The sequence below is a fragment of the Acomys minous genome (genome assembly GCF_964271855.1).
Source record: "Acomys minous genome assembly, chromosome: 5".
NCBI classification, from domain to species: domain Eukaryota; kingdom Metazoa; phylum Chordata; class Mammalia; order Rodentia; family Muridae; genus Acomys; species Acomys minous.
In genome coordinates, this window is record NC_140494.1 from 40178257 (window position 1) to 40198243 (window position 19987).

A 19987-nucleotide genomic window follows, 5' to 3' on the forward strand; every position below is an offset into this window, starting at 1 on the left:
GCCTGCCTGCATCCAGGGTCCTTGTGTCTCGTCGCCAGTGTTTCAGTTTGTTTACCTTTGGGCCACCCATGGGCTGGCACACCTGGTGGGCACACTGTCAGCCTGGGTGGACATGGAGAGAAGGAGGCAGTGAGGTGAAAGAGAAAGGAGTGGCTCCTTGCAGCTTTCGGAGACACAGCTGGGATGTACAGGTTTTCCTCTAGAACAGGGTCAAAAATCCTTAGACAGGTAACAAATCCTTAGACACACGCTCCCTGACAAAGCAGCCAACTCTGACAGATGCGTAAGGGCTGTAGGGTGCTGCGGATACTTGGCAGTGTCCATGACCAGTAGTCACGGTTTCCGACGTGTCTGGCTGCAGCTCTCCCGCCCCTCCACCCCCACCCCCCACCCCGCCTCCCCAAATGGAGAATGGAGCCTCTCATGGCTCTGCCCTGGTACTGTCCCTCTTCACCCAGGCATCCTCCCTTGATCACCTTTCCATCTCCCCAAGATCTCTATCCAACCAACCTGCCAGCCGCAGCCAGCGTGGGGTTTGCGTGACTTGAGACTCGGCAGGCCTCGTCTTCCCTTCGAGTTACTCCCACCAAATCAGCCTCGAGCAGAGACAGGTTCTCCCCAAGGTGGTGTTTCCTCCAAAGTGGACGGCTCCACCGACCGCCCCACAGTGGACGCCTTTCCATGCTCTAAGAGCGTTTCCAGGGAATTCAGTTGGCCTCAGAGCTCATGTTGCTCAGGAGGTGACCGGTCCTGGGGCGGCTGGAGAAACTGACCCTCCTCCGGCCCCGGGGCAGGTTACGGTCCTCTTCCGGGAGTGGAAAGGGGAGGTCTCCTGGGGCCGGTACTTTCCAACGCTGGAAACCTGCTCAGCCCTTGGCGTCCCGGGACCCCATCACCACCCAGGTCCCCGGGGAGCTGCCGTTGCAGGGGCGGGGCGCCCGCTGTCCCCCACGCTGGCTTTCAACCTCAAGAGTTACAGCTTCGGTTTCTCCCGCGTGTGCCTCTCCCTGGCCCAGGACGAAGCAGCCCGGTGGCGGTGTTGCTCAGGAGAGAGAGAGGACCCCTCCCCCCTCCCCCCACCCCCGCTGCGCCTGGGACTCCAGCTGGGAAGGCGCCCCGCCCCGCCGCCTAGCTTCCACCCGGCTGGGCAGCGTAGGGAAAGCCCCCGCGGCTCCTCCCACCCCAGGGGCTTTTCTCCAGTCGTCAGTGACTTTGCTCCCAGAGCGCAGCTGCCCGGTGCTGCTTTCCTCTGGAGCGCGTGGGGGTCCTTGTTCTTCTACGAACGCAAGGGGCAAGGGTCAGTGACCTCGGGGCGCTCCCCGTGTCCTTGTCCCCTAACCCGAGCCCCAGCCCCCGGCCCGCGCCTAGGCCTTCAGCATGGTGCTGCTGGCTGGGCCCGGGCCGGAGGGCGGCGGGACAAGCTGCTTGTCCCCGCAGTCGCCGACGCCACCTCGGGGAGTACAGACGGGGGACGACCCAGCGGACTATGAGGAGTACGAAGACTTCTCGAGTCTGCCGGACACCCGCAGCATCGCTTCAGACGATTCCTTCTACCCTCCCGGAGGCGAAGAGGAATACGGCGCGTTGAGCGCGGAGAGCGTCCCGGAGGGCGTCCCCGAGGCGGCGACCCTCCTGCGCGCCGCCTGCGCTAACGACGTGGGGCTGCTGCGGGCGCTAGTGCGGCGCGGACCGAGTTCGGAGGAGGTACGGGAGACTGACCGCAACGGCCGGGTAAGCCTCGCGTCCGGGCAGGGTTGGGGTCCCTTCCGATTTCTTCCCTCCCTTCCTCCATTCCCTGACACCCCAATCCTGGGTCTACTGCTTCTCAGAGCACTCTTTCCTTCCTGGTTGGCTTGTGGCAATGGGACCCCGTTTGCTCAGCTCAAAAGTGAGGAGCGGGCGGGAGATGGACCAGCCGGGCTTCCTACTGCATTCCAGTTCCTTTACCTCCCAGGGATCCCTGAATTCTCCTTAGAGGCCCGCGCTGGAAATGTGTTGACATGCCGGGCGCGGGGGTGGGGTGGTGGTGGCCGTGGGTGGTGGCGGCGAGCTGTCCCTAAGCACTCAGCGTCCTCCTGACTGCTACATTTCCCTCAGGCTCCAGGCAGGTGACGGTCTCTACTCCCTGGCAGGGGACAACCTTTTTCTACCCCTCCCCCAGCCCCGTTTGTCCCCTCGGCCTCTCCCACTGACCTTCTCTAACACGTTGGTGCTCGATTGTGATTCGGAAGCTACAGTTTCTTTTCTTGCCCAAACTGGCCTTTCTTCCCATGCTTCTCGTGGTAACCCGCGCAGCGACCAGCCAGCCTTACTTGCGGTCACCGCTGCGGGTCGAAGCCTAGGAGCCCTCACAAACCATCCTGTGCCGCGCAGCACAGGAGCAGCACACATACGGGGCTCCACACACGGGGAAGTGCAGAGACAGTCTCTATAAATTACTCCAGGACTCAGAGAAGGCGAAAAAAAGTTTCAAAAAAAGAAGAGAAGAAGTTGGATGGCTGTTCCCACTGCACAGTAACTGGGAAAGTGACCGCTGTGGTCGCAGTATCCCCATTAGTCTCTGCTAGGTGGACAAACAACCTCACCTGATTTCCATGTTCCCAGAGGCCCCACGGTTTCTGCAGACTCAGCCTTACACAAATTAGGGACGTCTCGTGCTTCTGCTTGGAAGGCACAGCTGACGGAAAATATGGCGTTTTAGTACAGCGACCTGGTGACCCCCGAGCCTTTGGCTTATCCCGAGGCTGTATGTATGCAGTGGTTGCAGTGGTTTGTCCCTGACTGGAGTCTGGGTCAAGCTAGAGGAATGACTTGTGCTTGCCATAGGTCAGGGAAACCTTTATGCTGAGGGCCTGGCGCCTGTGGTGGCTGTTCCAGCTGGCGTGCTGCGAGGTGGAAGGGCTCAGGGGGCTATTTCTTTTTCTCTGCTCCACTTTCAGTGTAACTAAGCGAGTTTTCCGGGTCAGAGACTCCCATCAGAAACCTCTCCTTCCAGAGCCAGCCTAGCAAGCAGCTTGGATAGCCCGTGACAACGGGTCTCTCTCTGTGTTTGGGGTGGAATTTACTGCAAGCCGTCACCTGTGAGTGACACTCACGGCCGCTTCAGCTTTATTATGTTTTCTCTGTGTGTGTGTGGTGGTGTGGTAGACGGGGCGGTTAACCAACAATAATCAAAGTTTGAGAACAGCTAAGGAAAGAAAGCTGAGAACAAGCTAAACCATGCACAGGAGGCTTGTGTAAGACTGATCAAATTCCAGGACCCCTGGAGAGCTCCTCCCGGGAGCAGAGGCAGGAGAGGGCAAGGCGGGGGAGGGGGTGGGAGCTGCCTCCGAGAAGCTCCCATTTTCCGGGCATGTAGCACCCCTGCAGAGACAGATAGCCCCTGCCAAGACAGCCCCTTCTGCAGCCTGGCGAGCTTTAAGTGCTGTCTTGTTCCAGAGCTGGGGAAAGCCTGGTATCACTCACTTCCTTTCTCCCTGTTTCTCCCTCGTTAGCGTCTCTCTTGTTCTGAAGAGAATGTGGTCCAGCCTTGTGCCCCCAGCTTTCTCTTGCCGTTTTTTCCTCTTCTTCCCTTGGTGATGATGATGGAGGCTGAAGGGCCTTTGTTGTTCTGCTTTGCACCCATCAAATGACCCTGGGGACCAGAGGAAAGGGCCCTGGATTTTTTTAAAATCTCTGGTTCAGAGGACTAGGCCTGTGTTCTGTGTGCCCCGAGGGGAGAAAGCAAGAGATTGTGTTCTTAAGAGATTTAGGGAGCCAGGTGGCAGAAGATATTCTGGTCAGCCAGGTGGAGCCATGAGATAGTGGCAGATGCGGCATGCTTTGACAGTGGCCTGGGGTGGAGGGGAGGGGCTGTGGGAGCCAAGGCTAGAGAGGTCCACTCAGGTCAGGCGAAGAGTAACCCAGCTGTCCTTAGGTGGCTCAGAAGTACCGGGAATTGGGAGAAAACAGTGTCAGTTTCCCTGTAATGCTTTAGTGGTGCCTTCTAGTCACATGACTTGCTTTCTCACCACCTGGAGGTTTCTGTTTAAGGACACTTTCTCTGGAAGTTTCCACCTGCCTCCATTTAAGCCCAGAGTTGGTTAAGGGTAGTCCACGTGTTAGTGAGCTACGGAGGGCTGAGACTGTCAATTGGATGGTCATTTGTGAGCAGGAGTCCCTTGAACACAAAGAAGAGTCTTTAGGCAGATAGGGGAAACGTACAAAGGTCCTGCGGCAGGAGCAGCATTTCAGCCTGGCCTACAGGTTGATCGTGATCTGCCTTAATGAAAGCCTTAAGGCAGACTCCAAAGCTATGGTGGTTTCATTAACATCAGGTGACAGCTGGTGGGTGCCTCTGCTCAGGGCCAGCTTTCAGGAGGAGCCCCTAAATCAGAGATTCTCAACCTGTGTTGGGGGTGTCGGGTACCCTTTCACAGGAGTCGCATGTCAGATGTTGGCATTACAATTCATAACAGCAGCAAAACTACAGTTATGAAGTAGCAATGAAAATAAGCTTTTGGTTGGAGTGCAGCACAACAGGAGGAACCGTATTAAAGGGAGGCAGCAGCCTTAGGAAGGCTGAGAACCACCGCTTTGGCTAGAGGCTTTTGAATGCTGCTGCAATGCAGAATAGCTCTCAGTTCTTACCAGTTCTTAACCCTGAGCAGCAGGTAGCCGAGGACCACATGTGGAGACTCGGGGATGCAGCCCCTAGCACGACCACACAGCTTTGCTTCTGAGACATTGTTCTGGAAGGATCTCAGGATTTGCCGCGCACGGACAGTGAAACACTTGTGTAATTTTCCTGTAGCGCCAAGCACGCGTTCTTTCTGTGCTTTTGGGTGCAGGTTGTTTGGTCCCATTCATTAAAGCATGGCGAAGACCTCCAGAACCTCCTTTCCTGATTCTTCATTTACTCACTTCAGCCCTGGTGCTGCTCCCTCCCTTCACAGTGAGATAGAAGACAAGGTAGTGCCATTTTAGTGGCTGTAGAAGGGCCGCTTGCGTGCCAGGTGCCTGGGCCAAAGTGGGCCTGGGTAAGCTGAAAGGTGGAATGCCTCAGTGTGTGGAAACCTCAGGAAGTTTCCCACAGTCACTGATCATTTATTTTATCAGCATAGCAAAGCCCCTCAGGGGGCAGTGCCCCCTCCTCCCCCATGCAAGAGGTTTCCATCTCAGTTTTACAGAGACTTGGGTATGATCAACACTTTACTCTGAAATACAACTGAGAAATTTGTTGCATTAAAAAAAAAAAAAAGATTTATGGATGTAGAAATCTCCTTTTCCTAAAGTGAGGATCACAAGTGTTGGAATTCATGCACAACCCTTCATTACCCCTAGGCCTTGGCATGTATGACCTGAGTGCGTAGAATTAAGCTGACTCACGCAGAAGCTGAACTCTCAGGTCTTTCTAGTTCCTATGGACAGTGACCTTTGACCTTGGACCTCTGATGCTTGTCAAGGGCCAGTGCCCATAGGGAGAGGTTTGCTTTGCTCTTTGGGACGATGTGTCCATGTGTTCCCCCCTCTTCCTAGTTAGGCCCCCTCCCCCATATGTGTGTGTACGTGTGTGGTGTGTGTGTGTGTGTGTGTACGCGTGCGTGCATGAGTGTGTGCATTCTTACCACAGTGCTTGTGTGGATGTCAGAGAACAACCTTGGGTGTCTGTCCTCACCTTGCACCTTCTTCCAGTTAGAGTCTCCTTGCTTATTTTGCTTCTGCCTATGTCACAGTGACCCACAAACTTTGCTACATTTCCCTGTGCCTGCCTTCCTTATTGCACTAGCGACGCTGGGATTGCAGTATAAAGCTGGGCTTGATGTGGGTCCTTGGGGTTCAAACTCAGGTCCTCATGCTGTGTGCCAAATGCTTTCCCACTGAGCCATCTCCCTGGCCCATCGTGTTCCCGTTTTAGTTCCATCCTCCCGTGTAAGGAAGGAGAGAAGGCTGGGGGCTCTTCCCTTTGGCTGACCATGGGCATGTGCAGGCCCAGCAGCAATGGAGAGACACTTACGTTTTAGGTATAAGGCTATGTATTGGCTATCTGTGCCTAAGGTGGTGATGTGTAGTCAGCCCTGTGTACCTACAGCAAAAATATCTCTAGTGGTAAATTTATTTATTTTATTAATTTATTTTTGGTTTTTCAAGATTGGGTTTCTTTGGGTAACCTTGGTTGTCCGGGAACTAGCTCTGTAGGCCAGGCTGGCCTCGAACTCACAGAGATCTGCCTGCCTCTGCACCTCCTGTACGGGATCAAAGGCATGTGCTAGCACCACCCAGCAGTAGCAATACATTTACAAGAAGATGTTTGTGTTTTTACCTGTGTAGTTTCCAGGCCAGGCCTGCACAGGCCTATTGTCTTGGGCCTCTGGGTGGTAGATGGCTGTGGCTGCAAGCCTGGGGTGGAGGAAGGTGCTCACCTTGATGCAACATCAGGCCCCTCAGTGTTATAGTCTCCTTCAAGGACGCACACCTCACGTGACCTAAGAACCTCATACAGGGCCCACCTTCTAATGGTTTGACCGTTTCTTAGGAATACCATTTTGGGATCCAAAAGCTTTGAACCCATGGGCCTTTGGGGATGTTTACCAAAGCCAGATACCATGTAACTGACATCTAGGAAACCCCAGGGGTTCAGGAGGAACCCCTCAGCTGACGGTGGCCAAGTGTAGCGTATGGAGTCTAGGTTTTCCGTTTGTCTGCACCCAGCTGCAGGTGGGCTGCCCTGGCATGAGCAGGCTGGCCTGAGCTGGTTACTCATCTCTGCTCATCTTCCAGCAAGCTGGTCCTGCTGGGTTTCGGTAGTACATGCAGGTTCCAGGAGGGACGTTTTGGCCCAGGTTTAATTCCACATTTGCTGAAGCAAGTCACAGGTCAAGGCCAAGTTCGTATGGAGAAAATAGACTTTCTTCGCAGTGGAGGAGCTATGAAGTTAGGGACAGAGGCAAGAAGAAGCTCTTCTTGCCATCAGTCTACCAGAGGAAGATGAGGCTAGCCCAGGGCAGCCATATGCTCTCTTCTGGGTATCATCATCAAACCCTAGGCTTTTGTGTGTTTAGCTGTTGAGTAGTGGTGTGTGTGTGTGCGCGCGCATCTATTTGAGCTCATGAGGAAGTGCATCGGGGCTAAAGAGGTCACAGGTCATGGTATGAAGGCAACTCTCTGCTCATTATGGTTGTGCCTGCTGGTCAGCAGGGGTTGCTCTCTGTTGGCTTTTCTTAGTTGCTTAGATGCACACTCAGCCACCATCCCTATAAGATGCCTGGGATTTCTAGGCCACCAAAACTGCTTTTGGCTCAAAGTTCAGCTCCAGGAAGGCTGTGGATGAGGGAGTGGCTACTTCAGATCAGGTGAAGGGGCCCACAAGATAGCTCAGCAGGTAAAGACGCTTCCTACACAAGGCTAACAACCTAAATTTAATCCGAGGACCGGGCATAAGGGTGGGGAGGAGAGAAGCCACCGGAGAGCATTGTCCTCTGATCCTTTGCACATGCGTGCCACAGTGTGAGTGCCAGTAAAAGGTTTATTTTGGCTCACTGTTTCAAAGGGCTCAGTCCACAGTCACTCGGGCCTGTGGGATTGGACCTGTGGCTGCGCAGTACAGCGTGGTGGGAGCATATGATGGAGGCGGCTGCTCAGGTCGTACCATTCAGTAAGCAACGAGAGAAAAGGGCCGAGATACTTATTACTCATTTGAAACACTTGTCCCTAATGCCCTAACTTCCTCCCTGTGGACTCTACTTCCTAAAGGTTTTTTATCACACCTTGGTAGTGATAGGACCAAACCTTCAATACATCTGTCTCTGAGGAACATTCAACGTCTGTTTTATAATAAGATAATATACAGAGCCCTTCATTGCTGGTGAAATCGGGCTCATGAGGCAGGCCAGAAGGGGCAAAGTGTTGAGGCATTTGCTACCAGGTCCCACAATCAGAATTGTCCTCTAACTGCCCCACACAAGCTCTGAGTCACACAGGTGCCAGCACGTGAGACTCTGGGCATTAACCCTCTGTTGGATGTATAGCTGGCAAAGGGTCTCACTCTTTTCGTAGGGTGCCTCTTTGCTTGATTTGACTGTTTGCCTTGCTCTACAGGAGCCTGTGAGTTTTACGTGGTCTCCTCATTTCCTGAGTAATTGGATTCCTACCTGTTCCTGTGTGCTGCGGTACACTTTCTATCACCCCTTTGAGCAGTTTAAGGTTTGACTTTGAGGGTTTTGATTCTTTTGGAGTTGATTTTTGTGTAGTGAGAGATAAGGGTCTAGTTTTTCTACATGTGGGTATCCAGTTGTCCCAACACCATTGCTGAAGTGGTCATCTTCCTGTCAGTGTTTATCCTTGGTCAGGTGGCTGTAGTTGTGTAGACGTAAATCTGGGTTCCCTAGCCTATGTACATGTCTGTTTTTGTGCTAATGACATTCTGTTTTCATGACTATAACTCTGTACTTGGGTATGCTTCAGATTGCCTTTAGCCAACCCTGCTCCCCCCACCCCCAGCCTTTTAATTTGTTGTGAACCAGTGTTGCAGCTTACTGGCGTAGTAATTCTAAATCATAGCCATGGGGCATACATAAGTCAAAACAATCTCTTATATAAAACAATGTTATTTATTTTTTTATTAAAAAAATAAGAAAAAAGCAGAAGTTGTTAAGTTGAGTGAAGACAATGTGTCTAAAGAAGTTTGAGAAGTAATTTATGTAGGTGGTCTGGTGTGTGTGTGTGTGTGTGTGTGTGTGTGTGTGTGTGTGTACACACATGTGTACATGCACATGTGTAATCATGGCATTGTAATTGTGTTCTGGCCTTCCCTTAGCTTCCTGATCTCTGTGGAGAGAATTCAGATGGTATGGTGTAGAGGATAAGTGGATTTATTCCTGAGTAAATTGCATTATTCCCAGAGAGTGAGGCTTCCCAGTAGCCAGAGAGATCATTGCAGAGTAGAAAACTCTCAATGGGTGAACATGGCCAGTGGCCAGAGAGACTGCTGTGTAGGGCACTCTCGATGGATGGCCATGAAGACTGGCTAGAGAGGCCATTTTCCAAACTTTTATTTCAGGCAGATTTTATACCATTTCAAAAGTCTCTGAAACAGCCTTCCCAGTTGGTCAATTTCCTGTCAGGTGATTGACAGGCATGTTTGGAGTGCCTCTTGCAGGAGGGAGCAATGGTAGGTAAAGTCTCCTGTTAGATAGATAGATCTAGAAGGAGTCAGGATTCCTGGAACCAAGACTAGATACTGATCAACGGGCGACCTTCCAGGAAGTCCAGAAAGTTCGTGTCTCGTACCAGGGCCAGAGATAGGACTCAGATCCCGTCCCTCTGACTGGTCAAGTGAGTCCTACTGCTCCAGTTTTTCAAGGTATTGATAATGAGGGAGGGGTCCTTACCCACTGCCTCTCCATTTTTCTGATTCCTAACTGGATACTTAGCGGTACCAAGAGAAAGAAGCGAGCAAGGAGGATGGTGGATGGAAGGCGCAGAGAGCTGAGTAACATGGGGACAGGCGGAGTGTGAGTATGATGAGCTTGGAGCCTCCGTGCAGCTCTCAGGAGGTGGCTTTTAGATGATGTAAGACACTAAGAATTTGGGGCTGGAGAGATGAAAGTACTTCCTGCCCTTCCAGAGGTTCTAAGTTTGGTTCCTAGCACCCACATCAGGTAGGTCACAAATGTCTGTAATTCTGGCTCCAGGGGATCCAATGCCCTCTTCTGGCCTCCATGATACCTGCACATAAATGGCGCGCGCACGCACGCACACACACACACACACACACACACACACACACACACACACACGTGTAAAATCCTTTTGTAAAGTATATTAAGAATATTTGATGTCATTGTATATATATGTATGTAAGAATCTAGAAAAGAGGTTTTTAAATGGTGTTTTTGAATTTTAAAGGACAGCTGAAAGTAGAATTGACTTATTTCACCTAAGTCAGAGAACAGGAAGTACGGTAGATGTGAAAGACCATGTGACACCTGGCTTTGTGGGAAATTGGATTAGAATGATGGGATTTGAGTGCAATTTCTAAGTAAGAGCAAAATCAACATAGGCTTCCAAAGGCATTTTCATGTCAGAGCCAAATACGCTCATGCCTAAAGTAGGCACTGGATGAACAGGGAGTCAGCATCTCTGTCCAGCTTCCGCTGGCTCTTCAATCGGAGACAACACTGGGATGTTTCAGGTGAGCGAGGCGTAGACAGATGTGTGGGTGGAGAGGCGGTATATCAAGCTCCTAGTGCTTGTGGGAGGCATCAGTTGAGAGTGCTAAAGATATAGTACCAATATCTCCAACAGTATCTATTTGTTGTTTGTTTAGTTAGTGACACTGAGGATGGAACCTAGGGCTCACTTGCTAGGAGAGTGTCCTTCCATGAAGTTGCTTAAAACAAAGAAGTTGGGCCTCGTAGTTCAAACCTGTAATCTTAGCTGCTGAGAAGGCTGAGACTGGAGGATCAGTAGTTCAAGGCCAGCCTGAGGAACTTAGTGAGACCCCATCTCAAAATAAGAAATAAAAAGAAGGCTATAGCTTAGCGGTAAGAGCTCTTGTAGCGTGTGTGGGGCCCTGGGTTCAGTACCCAGTTCTGGGAGTCAGGGAGGAAGATGAGGAAGTTATACTGAGTGAGAAAGAGCTCATTCAAGATGGCAGCACTCTTGAATAATGTGGCTGCAGAGTAGAGGAAGACTTGGGGTTCCAGAAGGTAGGGCTGCTACAGAAAGACAGTAGGGGAGCCCCAGTGATGGAGCAGTGCTGCTCCCTGCTTGTAGTGGCTATGGGTTAAAAGTGCACAGAGCTAAACACAGGCATGCACACGCCCTCTAATATGCACCTGTGCACGTACTCTCTCAAACATGCATGCGCATACCCTCATACATATGTGTGCACATTCATTCTCATACAATACATGCGCACACCCTTATGTACATGGATGCACATGCATTCTCACACAATGCGTTCACCATCCACATACCCTTACACATATGTATGCACATACCACTTCACACAGGCATGCACACACTCTCACACATATGCATGTTTATACTCTAGTGCATATATGCATGGAAACATCTTTACACACATGTGTATGCACATACTCTTGCACACCACACATGCATACATATACCCTTAAACACACATTTACTCACCCTCACACATACGTACCTGAAGTATACGTGCCATCTGAATACATGCATGGTTTGCAGCAATGTCAACTTTCTGGTATTGCTGTTGTGTCATTTTCAGAGTACTGGCATCAAGGACAAACGCTGATGAGTGCAACTTCCTGTGGGCCTGGTAACTATTTGAAGACGTTAACAGGGGATTCCCCTTTGATGTCTCCCTCACTTTCCGTTTCAATTTTACCCTTGGTGATGTGGTTGCAATGAACCTGGGTCAGAACTGTGACAGGCCAAACCCCGTTGGTGTTCTTTAAAAGTGTGTGTAGTAGGAGCTTTCCTAAGCGCAGGTCTCAGGCCTCCTGAGGCTGCTGCTGACCTGGAAGCAGTTTCCTGGGAACTGAAGGGGCCGCCGCAGCCCCTTCTGCGGGATACACTGCTGCTGCTTCAGGTGCCCTCTGTGGCCGGATGCCAGCACTCTTGCCACCCTCGCCAGCCCTGTGACTGTTGTCTTTGCTGGATGCTGTGCTGCCTCGCAGTAGGAACGGAGCCACAGATGAGTACCTATCCTATCTGTTCAAAGTATCCTGCCTGTAGTCCCTTCCCAGATCTTCCTCCGGCTACTTGGGAGAGGGGTGCACTCAAAGGCAGTTTTGAGATCTTAGGTTACAAACGTGACTCTCAATTAGTTTAATCAGTTTCTCCTCTTTCCTTGGGATTCCTAATGTAATGGAACAACTGAAGATTTTTGTAGTGGATCCGGCCCACACAGGCTTCACAGCCCAGCAGCTACAATGGCGCTTGTTAGATGTTTGTTATTTCAGAGTAATTAAAATTAATGTGTAGATGCCAGTCTCTAGTGAGCGATCTGGTCCAGCAGCTCCATGGTGGGTGATTTAGCTGTTAAGTCCATTGCTATGTGTTAAAACAAAACAATAGAGAAGTCATGCGTTGACTTTATGCTGGCAGCCACAATTGGATCTAGTTTTGGGAATGAAGCAGGCTCAGAGCTACGTGGGCATTTTGGGTTTCTGAGGCAGGGGCATTGGCAATCCCTGGGAGCTTTCCTCCGTGCTGGGTCTTGAGCCTCCATAGGCTGTCCTCCCAAGTCTTCATGTCTGTTGCAAGGTCTGAGGCTAAGCCTGGTGTGCCTTTAAGAGCAGGAGCTCTGGAGATGTTCTTGGAGTTGATACTGAGGCTGGTGGTCAGAGGTGCAGCTGTCAGGTCACGTGATGCTCCACAAGCCATCTGCTCTTTTGAAATATATTTTCTTTTTTCTTTCTTTTTTTTTTTTAAGAAATTCTTTTTTTTTTTTTTTAAAGATTTATTTATTTATTATTGTGTATACAATGCTCTGCCTGCATGTACACTTGTAGGCCAGAAGAGTATCAGATCACATCGCAGATGGTTGTGAGCCACCATGTGGTTGCTGGGAATTGAACTCATGACCTCTGGAAGAGCAGTCCGTGCTTTTAACCGCTGAGCTATCTCTCCAGCCTCAAATATATTTTCAAAGATTTATTTATCTTACTATCTTGTGGGTGTGAGTGTTGCTTGCATGTATATATGTGCACCCTGTGCATGCCCGGTGCCCTCAAAGTTCAGAAGAGGGCTTTGGATTCCTTGGGACTGGAGTTACAGATGGTTATAAGCTACCATGTGGGTGCTGGGAAGAGAGCCAAGTCCAATGCAAGAGCAACACACGTGTTTTTAATGGCTCAGCCAACACCCCAGCCCTTAAGATATTTTTTATACATGGTGCTCACGTGGAGGTCCAAGAACAGCACACAGGAGTCGGTTCTCTCCTACTCTGTGAGACCTAGAGATTGCACAGGTTGCCAGGACTGGCAGCAACTGCCTTTAACCCACCGAGCACCTGATCTTTTGGTCTTGTTTCCTGGGAGGTCTGAAATGGAAAGGCCTCCCTGTGCTTCCCTGGGGGATACTCGGCTCCTTAAGTAGGAAGGATTTGTCCGTTTGGCAGGTATTGTTTCTATGAGAGGAATTAATATCAAGGTCGTTTCTTGGTACTGCTGGCTGCCTTCTAACCCTGGAAAAAGGTGGAAGTGAAGCAAATGTTTAAGCAAAAAGGAATAATTAGGAAAATGGAGCTGGGTGTGGTGGCTTACACATGTAATCCCAGCATTCAAGAGGCTAAGGTCAGGGCAGGGGGATTGCCTGCCATGAATCTGAAGGCCATTCTGAGCTAAGTGTGAGACTCTTTTGAGAGAGAGAGAGAGAGAGAGAGAGAGAGAGAGAGAGAGAGAGAGAGAGAGAGGAAGAAGAAGAAGAAGAAGAAGAAGAAGAAGAAGAAGAAGAAGAAGAGAAGAGAAAAGAGAAAAGAAGAGAAAAGAAAAGGAAAAAAAATAAGGTAGAGGGCACGGCACAGCTGTAGTCCCAGCACTTTAGAGGTAAGGATGAGAGAACCAGGAGTTTGAAGTCATCCTTGGTTACACAGGGAGTTTGAAATACACGCACCCCCACATGTCAAGGACTCTCATCCTGTTAGGTCAGTTGTGGGGAGACAAGGAAGCAGCTGTGGCTCATATCTGGGTATACATCCTAAGTCCAAATGAGTCGATACTGAGGTGCTCTACTGTGGGAAACAGAGGGGAGGCAGATAGGCCTGGAGGGACTGCAGCCATCCTGTCAGTGAAGGCCACAGCCTTTCATCTTAGTGCTGGTGGCTGTGGTGCCGGCCCACCCATGGTCTGATAGTGAGGTCTACAAGTGGCCGAGGTGTATTTCAGGAGTTTCCTTTCAGTTCTGTTTCACTTCAGTGTGGGCACGGTGCCAGTTTTAAAGGACCCTCCCCTGCCACTCTGCAGGTTCTGTCTAAACCTTCAAGCGTTGCTCCCTGACAACTCATAGGACAATAGCCATCTGCTAAAAATAGCGGGCAGTGACCCAGCTCTTCCTGCACTGGTAGTGGCTAGGCTGTTTTCACTGGCGTGAGGACATGGGTGGGTTTCTAGGAAGTGAGTTCCAAGTGCGGAAAAGTCAGGCGCACTTGGCCAATTCATAATTGAACCTGCTTGCTGGACTGTGGTGGCCTTCTTTTCTCTGGAGTACAGATGCCTGAGCAGCCCAGGGCCATGTTTCCAGAAGTCCCTAAGGCCCTGGGTGGGCAGGGGAAGGAGAGACTCTTGTACATTTTGTCATCTGTAGGCCCTCTCTTTAGTGGTAGCCTGGGCCACCCATATTGACTGTAATGGTGGGGAGGCCACTCAGAAGGCACCAGCTGGACTAGGCATCCATCTTGCACTGGGAGCCTGTGTGCATCTGCATGTTCATGTGTGTGCATGCATGTGTGTGATGTATGTGCATGGCTGCTGGGGTAGACTCGCTGTGTGGGCGCTAGAGACTGATGTTGGGATGCCTTCATCCACATCATCGCTCTCCACCTTTGTTTTTGAGGCAGGGCCTCTCACTGAACTTGAAGCTCTCTGTTTCAGCGAGACTGACTAGCAGGGGAGCCCAGATCCACCTGCCTCTGTGCGCTCTTCGTCCTCTCAGGACCAAGGTCTTGATGTACAGATGTACACATGTCACTCCTGACTTGAACTGGAGTGCTGCGCATCCAAACTCAGGCTCTAATGTGCACGTACCCAACACTTTATCCCTACTGAGCCATCTTCCAGCTCTTTAATCACGGGAGAGTCTCTTTAATCATGGTGGCTCCTGTCTGTAATCCTAGCACTTGGGAAGTGGAGGAAGGACAGTTGTGAAGCAAGCTTGGGCTACACAGTGAGGTCTAGGCCTGGCCTGCCAAGAGAGACTGTGTCTCAAAACCACCCATCTCCTCCCCCAAGCAGATGCGTTTAGTGCATCCAGCCTACCAGGCACCGTAGGTTAGCAACATGCATTTGTCCTGTTGGCTGGTCAGGGATTGTAGCATGCTGCTGCTGCTGCTGCTGCTGCTGCTGCTGCTGCTGCTGTTGCTGCTGTTTCTGCCACTGCCCAACAATGAGAAGGAAGGTGTTACTAGCCTGGGAAAAGACCAAACTCAAAACCCAGAATAGATTCTTCTGCACGTGTGTGACTAATATTACCATGACTTCAGAAATCTAAGGCACATCGCTGTAAGTCGTGAGCTGTCACTGTTTCGTAATAGAATAGGATTTCCCAAGCTTGGCCACTTCTGGTGTGGTTGGCTCCACAACTTTTGTGTGAAGACTGTCCTGCCCATTGTAGGATGTTTAGCTGTGTCCTGACATTCCTATATTAGATGACAGGACAAACTTTCTCCCCAGTGTGACAGCCCTGTCTAGACATTATCACGTCTTTCCTAGGGATATAGTTACCCTGGGGTCAAAGTCCCTAAGCTAGAGTAGCTAGAAAAAAGTGAAGGTGTTGGGAGGTATTACAAGTCTGGGAAGGAGCTGCTTGCTCTCTTGTGACATTTTAAAATTCAACAGTCTGGTCGCATGCTTTCTGTTTACATATTCTGTCACTGGTTCTCATGAAAGGAAGCCTGAGACAAGACAAGACAAGAAAGCCCATAAATGGGTGCCATGGTTTCTTCAGTCCCACCTGGCTGTTGAGTGCACCAGGCATACACTTTTCTGTGTCCTCCCAAAGAGACCCCGAGCTGTGGTCTGTGGTGAGTGACAATGCGACAGGTGACCACTGGGACCCTTGAAACAGAAAGCAGAGCTAAGGTTCTGGAGCCAGGTAGGTGGCCTCACTGCGTAGCCCCGCCCCTTCCTCCATCCTTGCTTGAAGCAGACAGGGCATCAGTCTTCCTCCTGGCCACTCCCCATGAAGACCTCGGCCTCTGTGTTAATGCGGCTCTTGAGATTTCTCTGTCATCTGTGCTCATTGCAGTTGCTTCTTCTGTTTTTGCAGTCAGGGGACAATATGGAATAACACAACTGGATGTGGAGAAGAAAGGAGGAGGGCGGCATCCGTGCCACAGCCAGTGACACCTATTGGAAACCACTGTTTGGATTTGATGCAGTATTAGAATATTGTGTGCCTAAAGCTTTTGTCGCTGTACATGTGTGTGTACGTGTGTGTGTGTGCGCGCGCGCGTGTGTGTGTGTGTGTGTGTGTGTGTGTGTGTGTGTGTGTGTTACTTTCTTCTCTTAATTTTCCAAACACTCCATAAGATGACATTTAGATCAGCAAACTGTTCTCATCAGTCTTTTTAGTGTTGAACAAGTTTTTTTTCTGTGCAGTGCTATAGCGCATAATTTAGAAAGCTCGTTATCTGTATCCTGTAGTCAGAGCCAGACTCAAATGTCGATCTTTTCTGGGGTAAATACGGGCCTTTCCCAATGCATTTTCATTCCCAGGACATTACTCATATTTTTCTGGTGTTTGGTTTTACAGTGCAAATGTGTGTTTCCCCCATACATTTGCATGTACCAGGACATTGTCCACCAGGTCGCTGGCTTCTAACCCACGAGATTGTGCCTGTCTTAGGAGCTGGGAGATGCTTTCTCTTGATCAGATGCATTTGGGGCCATGTGAAGTTTTCATTGCAAGGAGATGCTTCTGACTTGAATGATTTGAAAGGCCTCTTTAGTTTGGTACAGGTTCTACGGGCCCTGACCCCCAAGGGACTGTGGAGGTGGGGGGCAGGTCCCAATCATGACCATCACCTGAGCTTCATCTACAATCATCCCTCCCTTTTCTTATCCCCTCAAAAGTGCAGACCATGTGAACTTCCTGCCCATCCCATGCTCTTCTGTTGCCAGGGCCTTACGGGGTGGGGGATGGGGTCAGGTGGGAGTGCCTTCTTCCCTCTTCAAGGAGGCCCACGGGTTTCAGGTAGTCTGCTCCACCCCCCTCAGCCTTAGGGAAAGAGGCAGTGGCGTGTAGTGTGAACAGGAAGGCGATGTGTGCCCAAGCCATCAGACAGCCTCCCAGAGACAGGGACCGCTGTGCTGATTGTCATGACTCATTCAGACCAACGCTGCCTCCCTGTCTCTCTTCTCTCCCGTTCCTGCCTGATTGCCCTTGACCAACATACATACTTTAAGGTTGTGTCTGCTCAGCCCCTTTCCGTGTTGTAGAAAGAGAAAGGCCCATTCCCTGAGCCATCAACGTATGCCGCTCTGATTTCAAGCAGGGTGAGCACAGGAGTTTAGGGGAGAGACTTGCCTTGCACTTTCCCCAAAATGGTCCAGTCCAGTTCAGTCAGTCCACCTCATGGACACCTGGGATCCCAGATTGCTCAGAGTGTTAAAAAGCGCTTTTCCTGGCTGGCTCCTCTTTTCCTCATGGACCCTGTGAGGGGGTGCCACCCTTTTTAAAATCAGGATCTGTGAGCAATAAGTATAACCACCTCATCATCCCAGCCAGAGTGTCTCTCCCCTTCCCTCTCCTGACTGCATCAAACTTGCTTGGTACTTTACTTAATGAATCACAGTGTGTACTGTACATCTTTTAGCTCTTTTCCCAGTCTGAGCATTTTCAGTTAACCAACCACCCCCTTTCACTACTTTTCTCCCTGGCCTAATCTTCTTATGTAGTTTTACTTTTCTTTTAAAAACTGTTTTTTGCGGCTAGAGAGATGGCTCAGCAGTTAAGAGCACTGTCTGCTCTTCCAGGGGTCCTGAGTTCAATTCCCAGCAACCATATGGTGGCTCACAACCATCTATACTAGGATCTGCTGCCCTCTTCTGGCCTGCAGGTGTACATGTAGCTAGCACACTCATATACATAAAAAAATCTTTCAAAAAATTGTTTTTGACTGAAACACGAAACATCCAAACTAAACACATTAGGAGGAGCATTTTGATTCTGCACGTAGCATGTGATGTTCAAATCTCAGTAAGTTTATCTGACTCCTCGAATAGATGTCCCTCCTTTATGACAAATACTTTGAAGTTATTTTCTTCGGGTGTTTTGAAATGCACGTTGCCTTATGGTAGCTGTAGTCACTCCACTGTGCAACAGGCCCTGAACTTCTATTTCTACTATCTCTGGACCCATTGACCCCCCCCCACCTGCTTTTAAATTCTTACCTGCACTTGCATATTTTATTTATAATGACTTCCTCCATTTCTTCCATTGTAACTTGAACTTTTCTCAAATCTCTTTATTTGGGGTCCTTTGGTGCCTACACCTCCCTTCCAACCCACCTACCCTAGACAGGAAAGGAAAGAGGTTAATGGGAACAGGAGAAGTAGACCTTGCTAAGACTCAGTTCCTGGGAGCGATTCCACTGGTGTGGTCGGCAGGATTCCGTCAGACTCGTTAAACAGCAAACCAGCAACGCAGCAAAGGTGACCGCAAGCGCAGCAAACCAGAACCCGGAGCATCAGCCTGAACCCAGAACCGCGAAGCAACCTCTGGAGTGGTTCACTCTAGGAGCATCTTGTAGTGGAGCGATGAACAGCCAAACAATAGGAAGCAATGCCAAGACCAAAACGCTCAGCCTCTTGTTTTGGGCTCATATGTCTATATCTTCTCTCAGAGTGCACACTAAGATGTTTTTTTAGATGGCAAAGACCAAGCCTCCAAAAGAGGCCATTCCTCTTCTAGTGGATAAGACATGGCCTGTTTTCTCACAAGTCTGTTTCCCATCCCACAGTTGGGATCAAAAAAATAACATGTTTACAATCCACTACCCTCCATCTCTTCCTTGTCCTTCCCTTTTATTTCCCCTTATTCCAGTACTGGGGATGGGACCTTCCAGAACCTTGTGCATGCTGACAAGCACTCAGTGGGAAAGTATTTTCCTAGCCCTTATTTGGTTCTTTTTTTTTTTTTTTTTTTTTTTTTACTTTCAGCCTTTGCTAGAAAAAATGCTTTTCTCCATTTGTTATCAGTTTATTTTATATGTAAGAAGTTCTTTTAAAGTCAGACAATTTTCGATACTTGGGTCTCCTGGAAATGTTTTCTTTTAGTCTTGTCTCCTGGCACATCTGGTCATTTTTTCTGTATTGTTCTATGACAATTAAGAAGCCCTGGATGGCTAACCTCCCCGAGAGTTGCCGCTGGCAGACAGAACAGGGCAGACTGCTGGATATTGGCTTGTGGTCACTGTAAGCCCATTCTCCTCTGGCTTACTTTACGCTTAGGGCTAGCTTTGGATTTCCTACCGTGGTGGCATGTTTGCAGGTTTGCTGTCATTTGCCAGGCTCATGTTGACTTCCTGACTGTTAACTCCGGGTTGGGGTGGGTTTACTCCCTATTGCTTTGCTTGCTCCCTGCTTGGCTTGTCTGCTTTTCAGCGAGTAAAAAGCTGTTAGGATCTTTCTGGGGGACTGAGCCAGTCCTGCCTCATCAGAAGGCGGATGTCTCTACTAGATTTTTGTTTTGTTGAGGCAGCATTTCATGATGTACCACTGGCTGGCTTGGAACTTACTATGTAGACCAGGATGTTCTGCCTGCGTCCTCCTCTCCACTAAAGGCATGTGCCACCACACTAAATTGTGGATGTTTAAGAAAATATTTGTGTCATCTTTATTGATTTCAATGGAAGAGAGGGCCTGAGGGGTGCCCTGTCTTTCAACTGTAACCGGCAGTCTTTGGTTTGTTTTGCATAGTCTTGCTGAGAATTACATTTTAAGACAGCAGAGTCAACCCATTTCTTTGGGTTTGGGGTTCAGGCCACCTTTCTAAGCCAAGTTTATAGAAGGAGTCATTTGAATTTCTTCCTAGGGTCTTTACAGAGTCTGGCACACTTATATATTCATTGTTTCTATGCCTTCAGAGCTCTTTTTTGTCTTATAAGTAATAAACTGTTTTAGGGTATATGTGTATGTAGATATACATTTATTTTTGCCCTTAATTTTTTAAACACTTACTTAGGTTTGTTTTTGTGTGCCTGTGGGAAGGGGGCCGAGATGCATGCCATGGTGTGTGTGTGTGTGTGTGTGTGTGTGTGTGTGTGTGTGTGTGCGCGCGCGCGCGCATGTATCAGAAGACA

At 49.8% G+C, this 19987-nt stretch overlaps 1 protein-coding gene across 1 annotated transcript in view; it reads left to right on the forward strand.

The window, feature by feature from the left end:
* Window positions 1–1209: 1209 nt before the first annotated feature.
* ANKRD33B (ankyrin repeat domain 33B) overlaps window positions 1210–19987 on the forward strand; it is a 70919-nt gene continuing 52141 nt past the window's right edge. Inside the window, exon 1 of the mRNA XM_084783065.1 lies at window positions 1210–1731. Within this exon, the coding sequence (XP_084639191.1) occupies window positions 1378–1731 (354 nt within the window). The 5' untranslated portion in view covers window positions 1210–1377. The remainder of the gene's footprint in view (window positions 1732–19987) is intronic.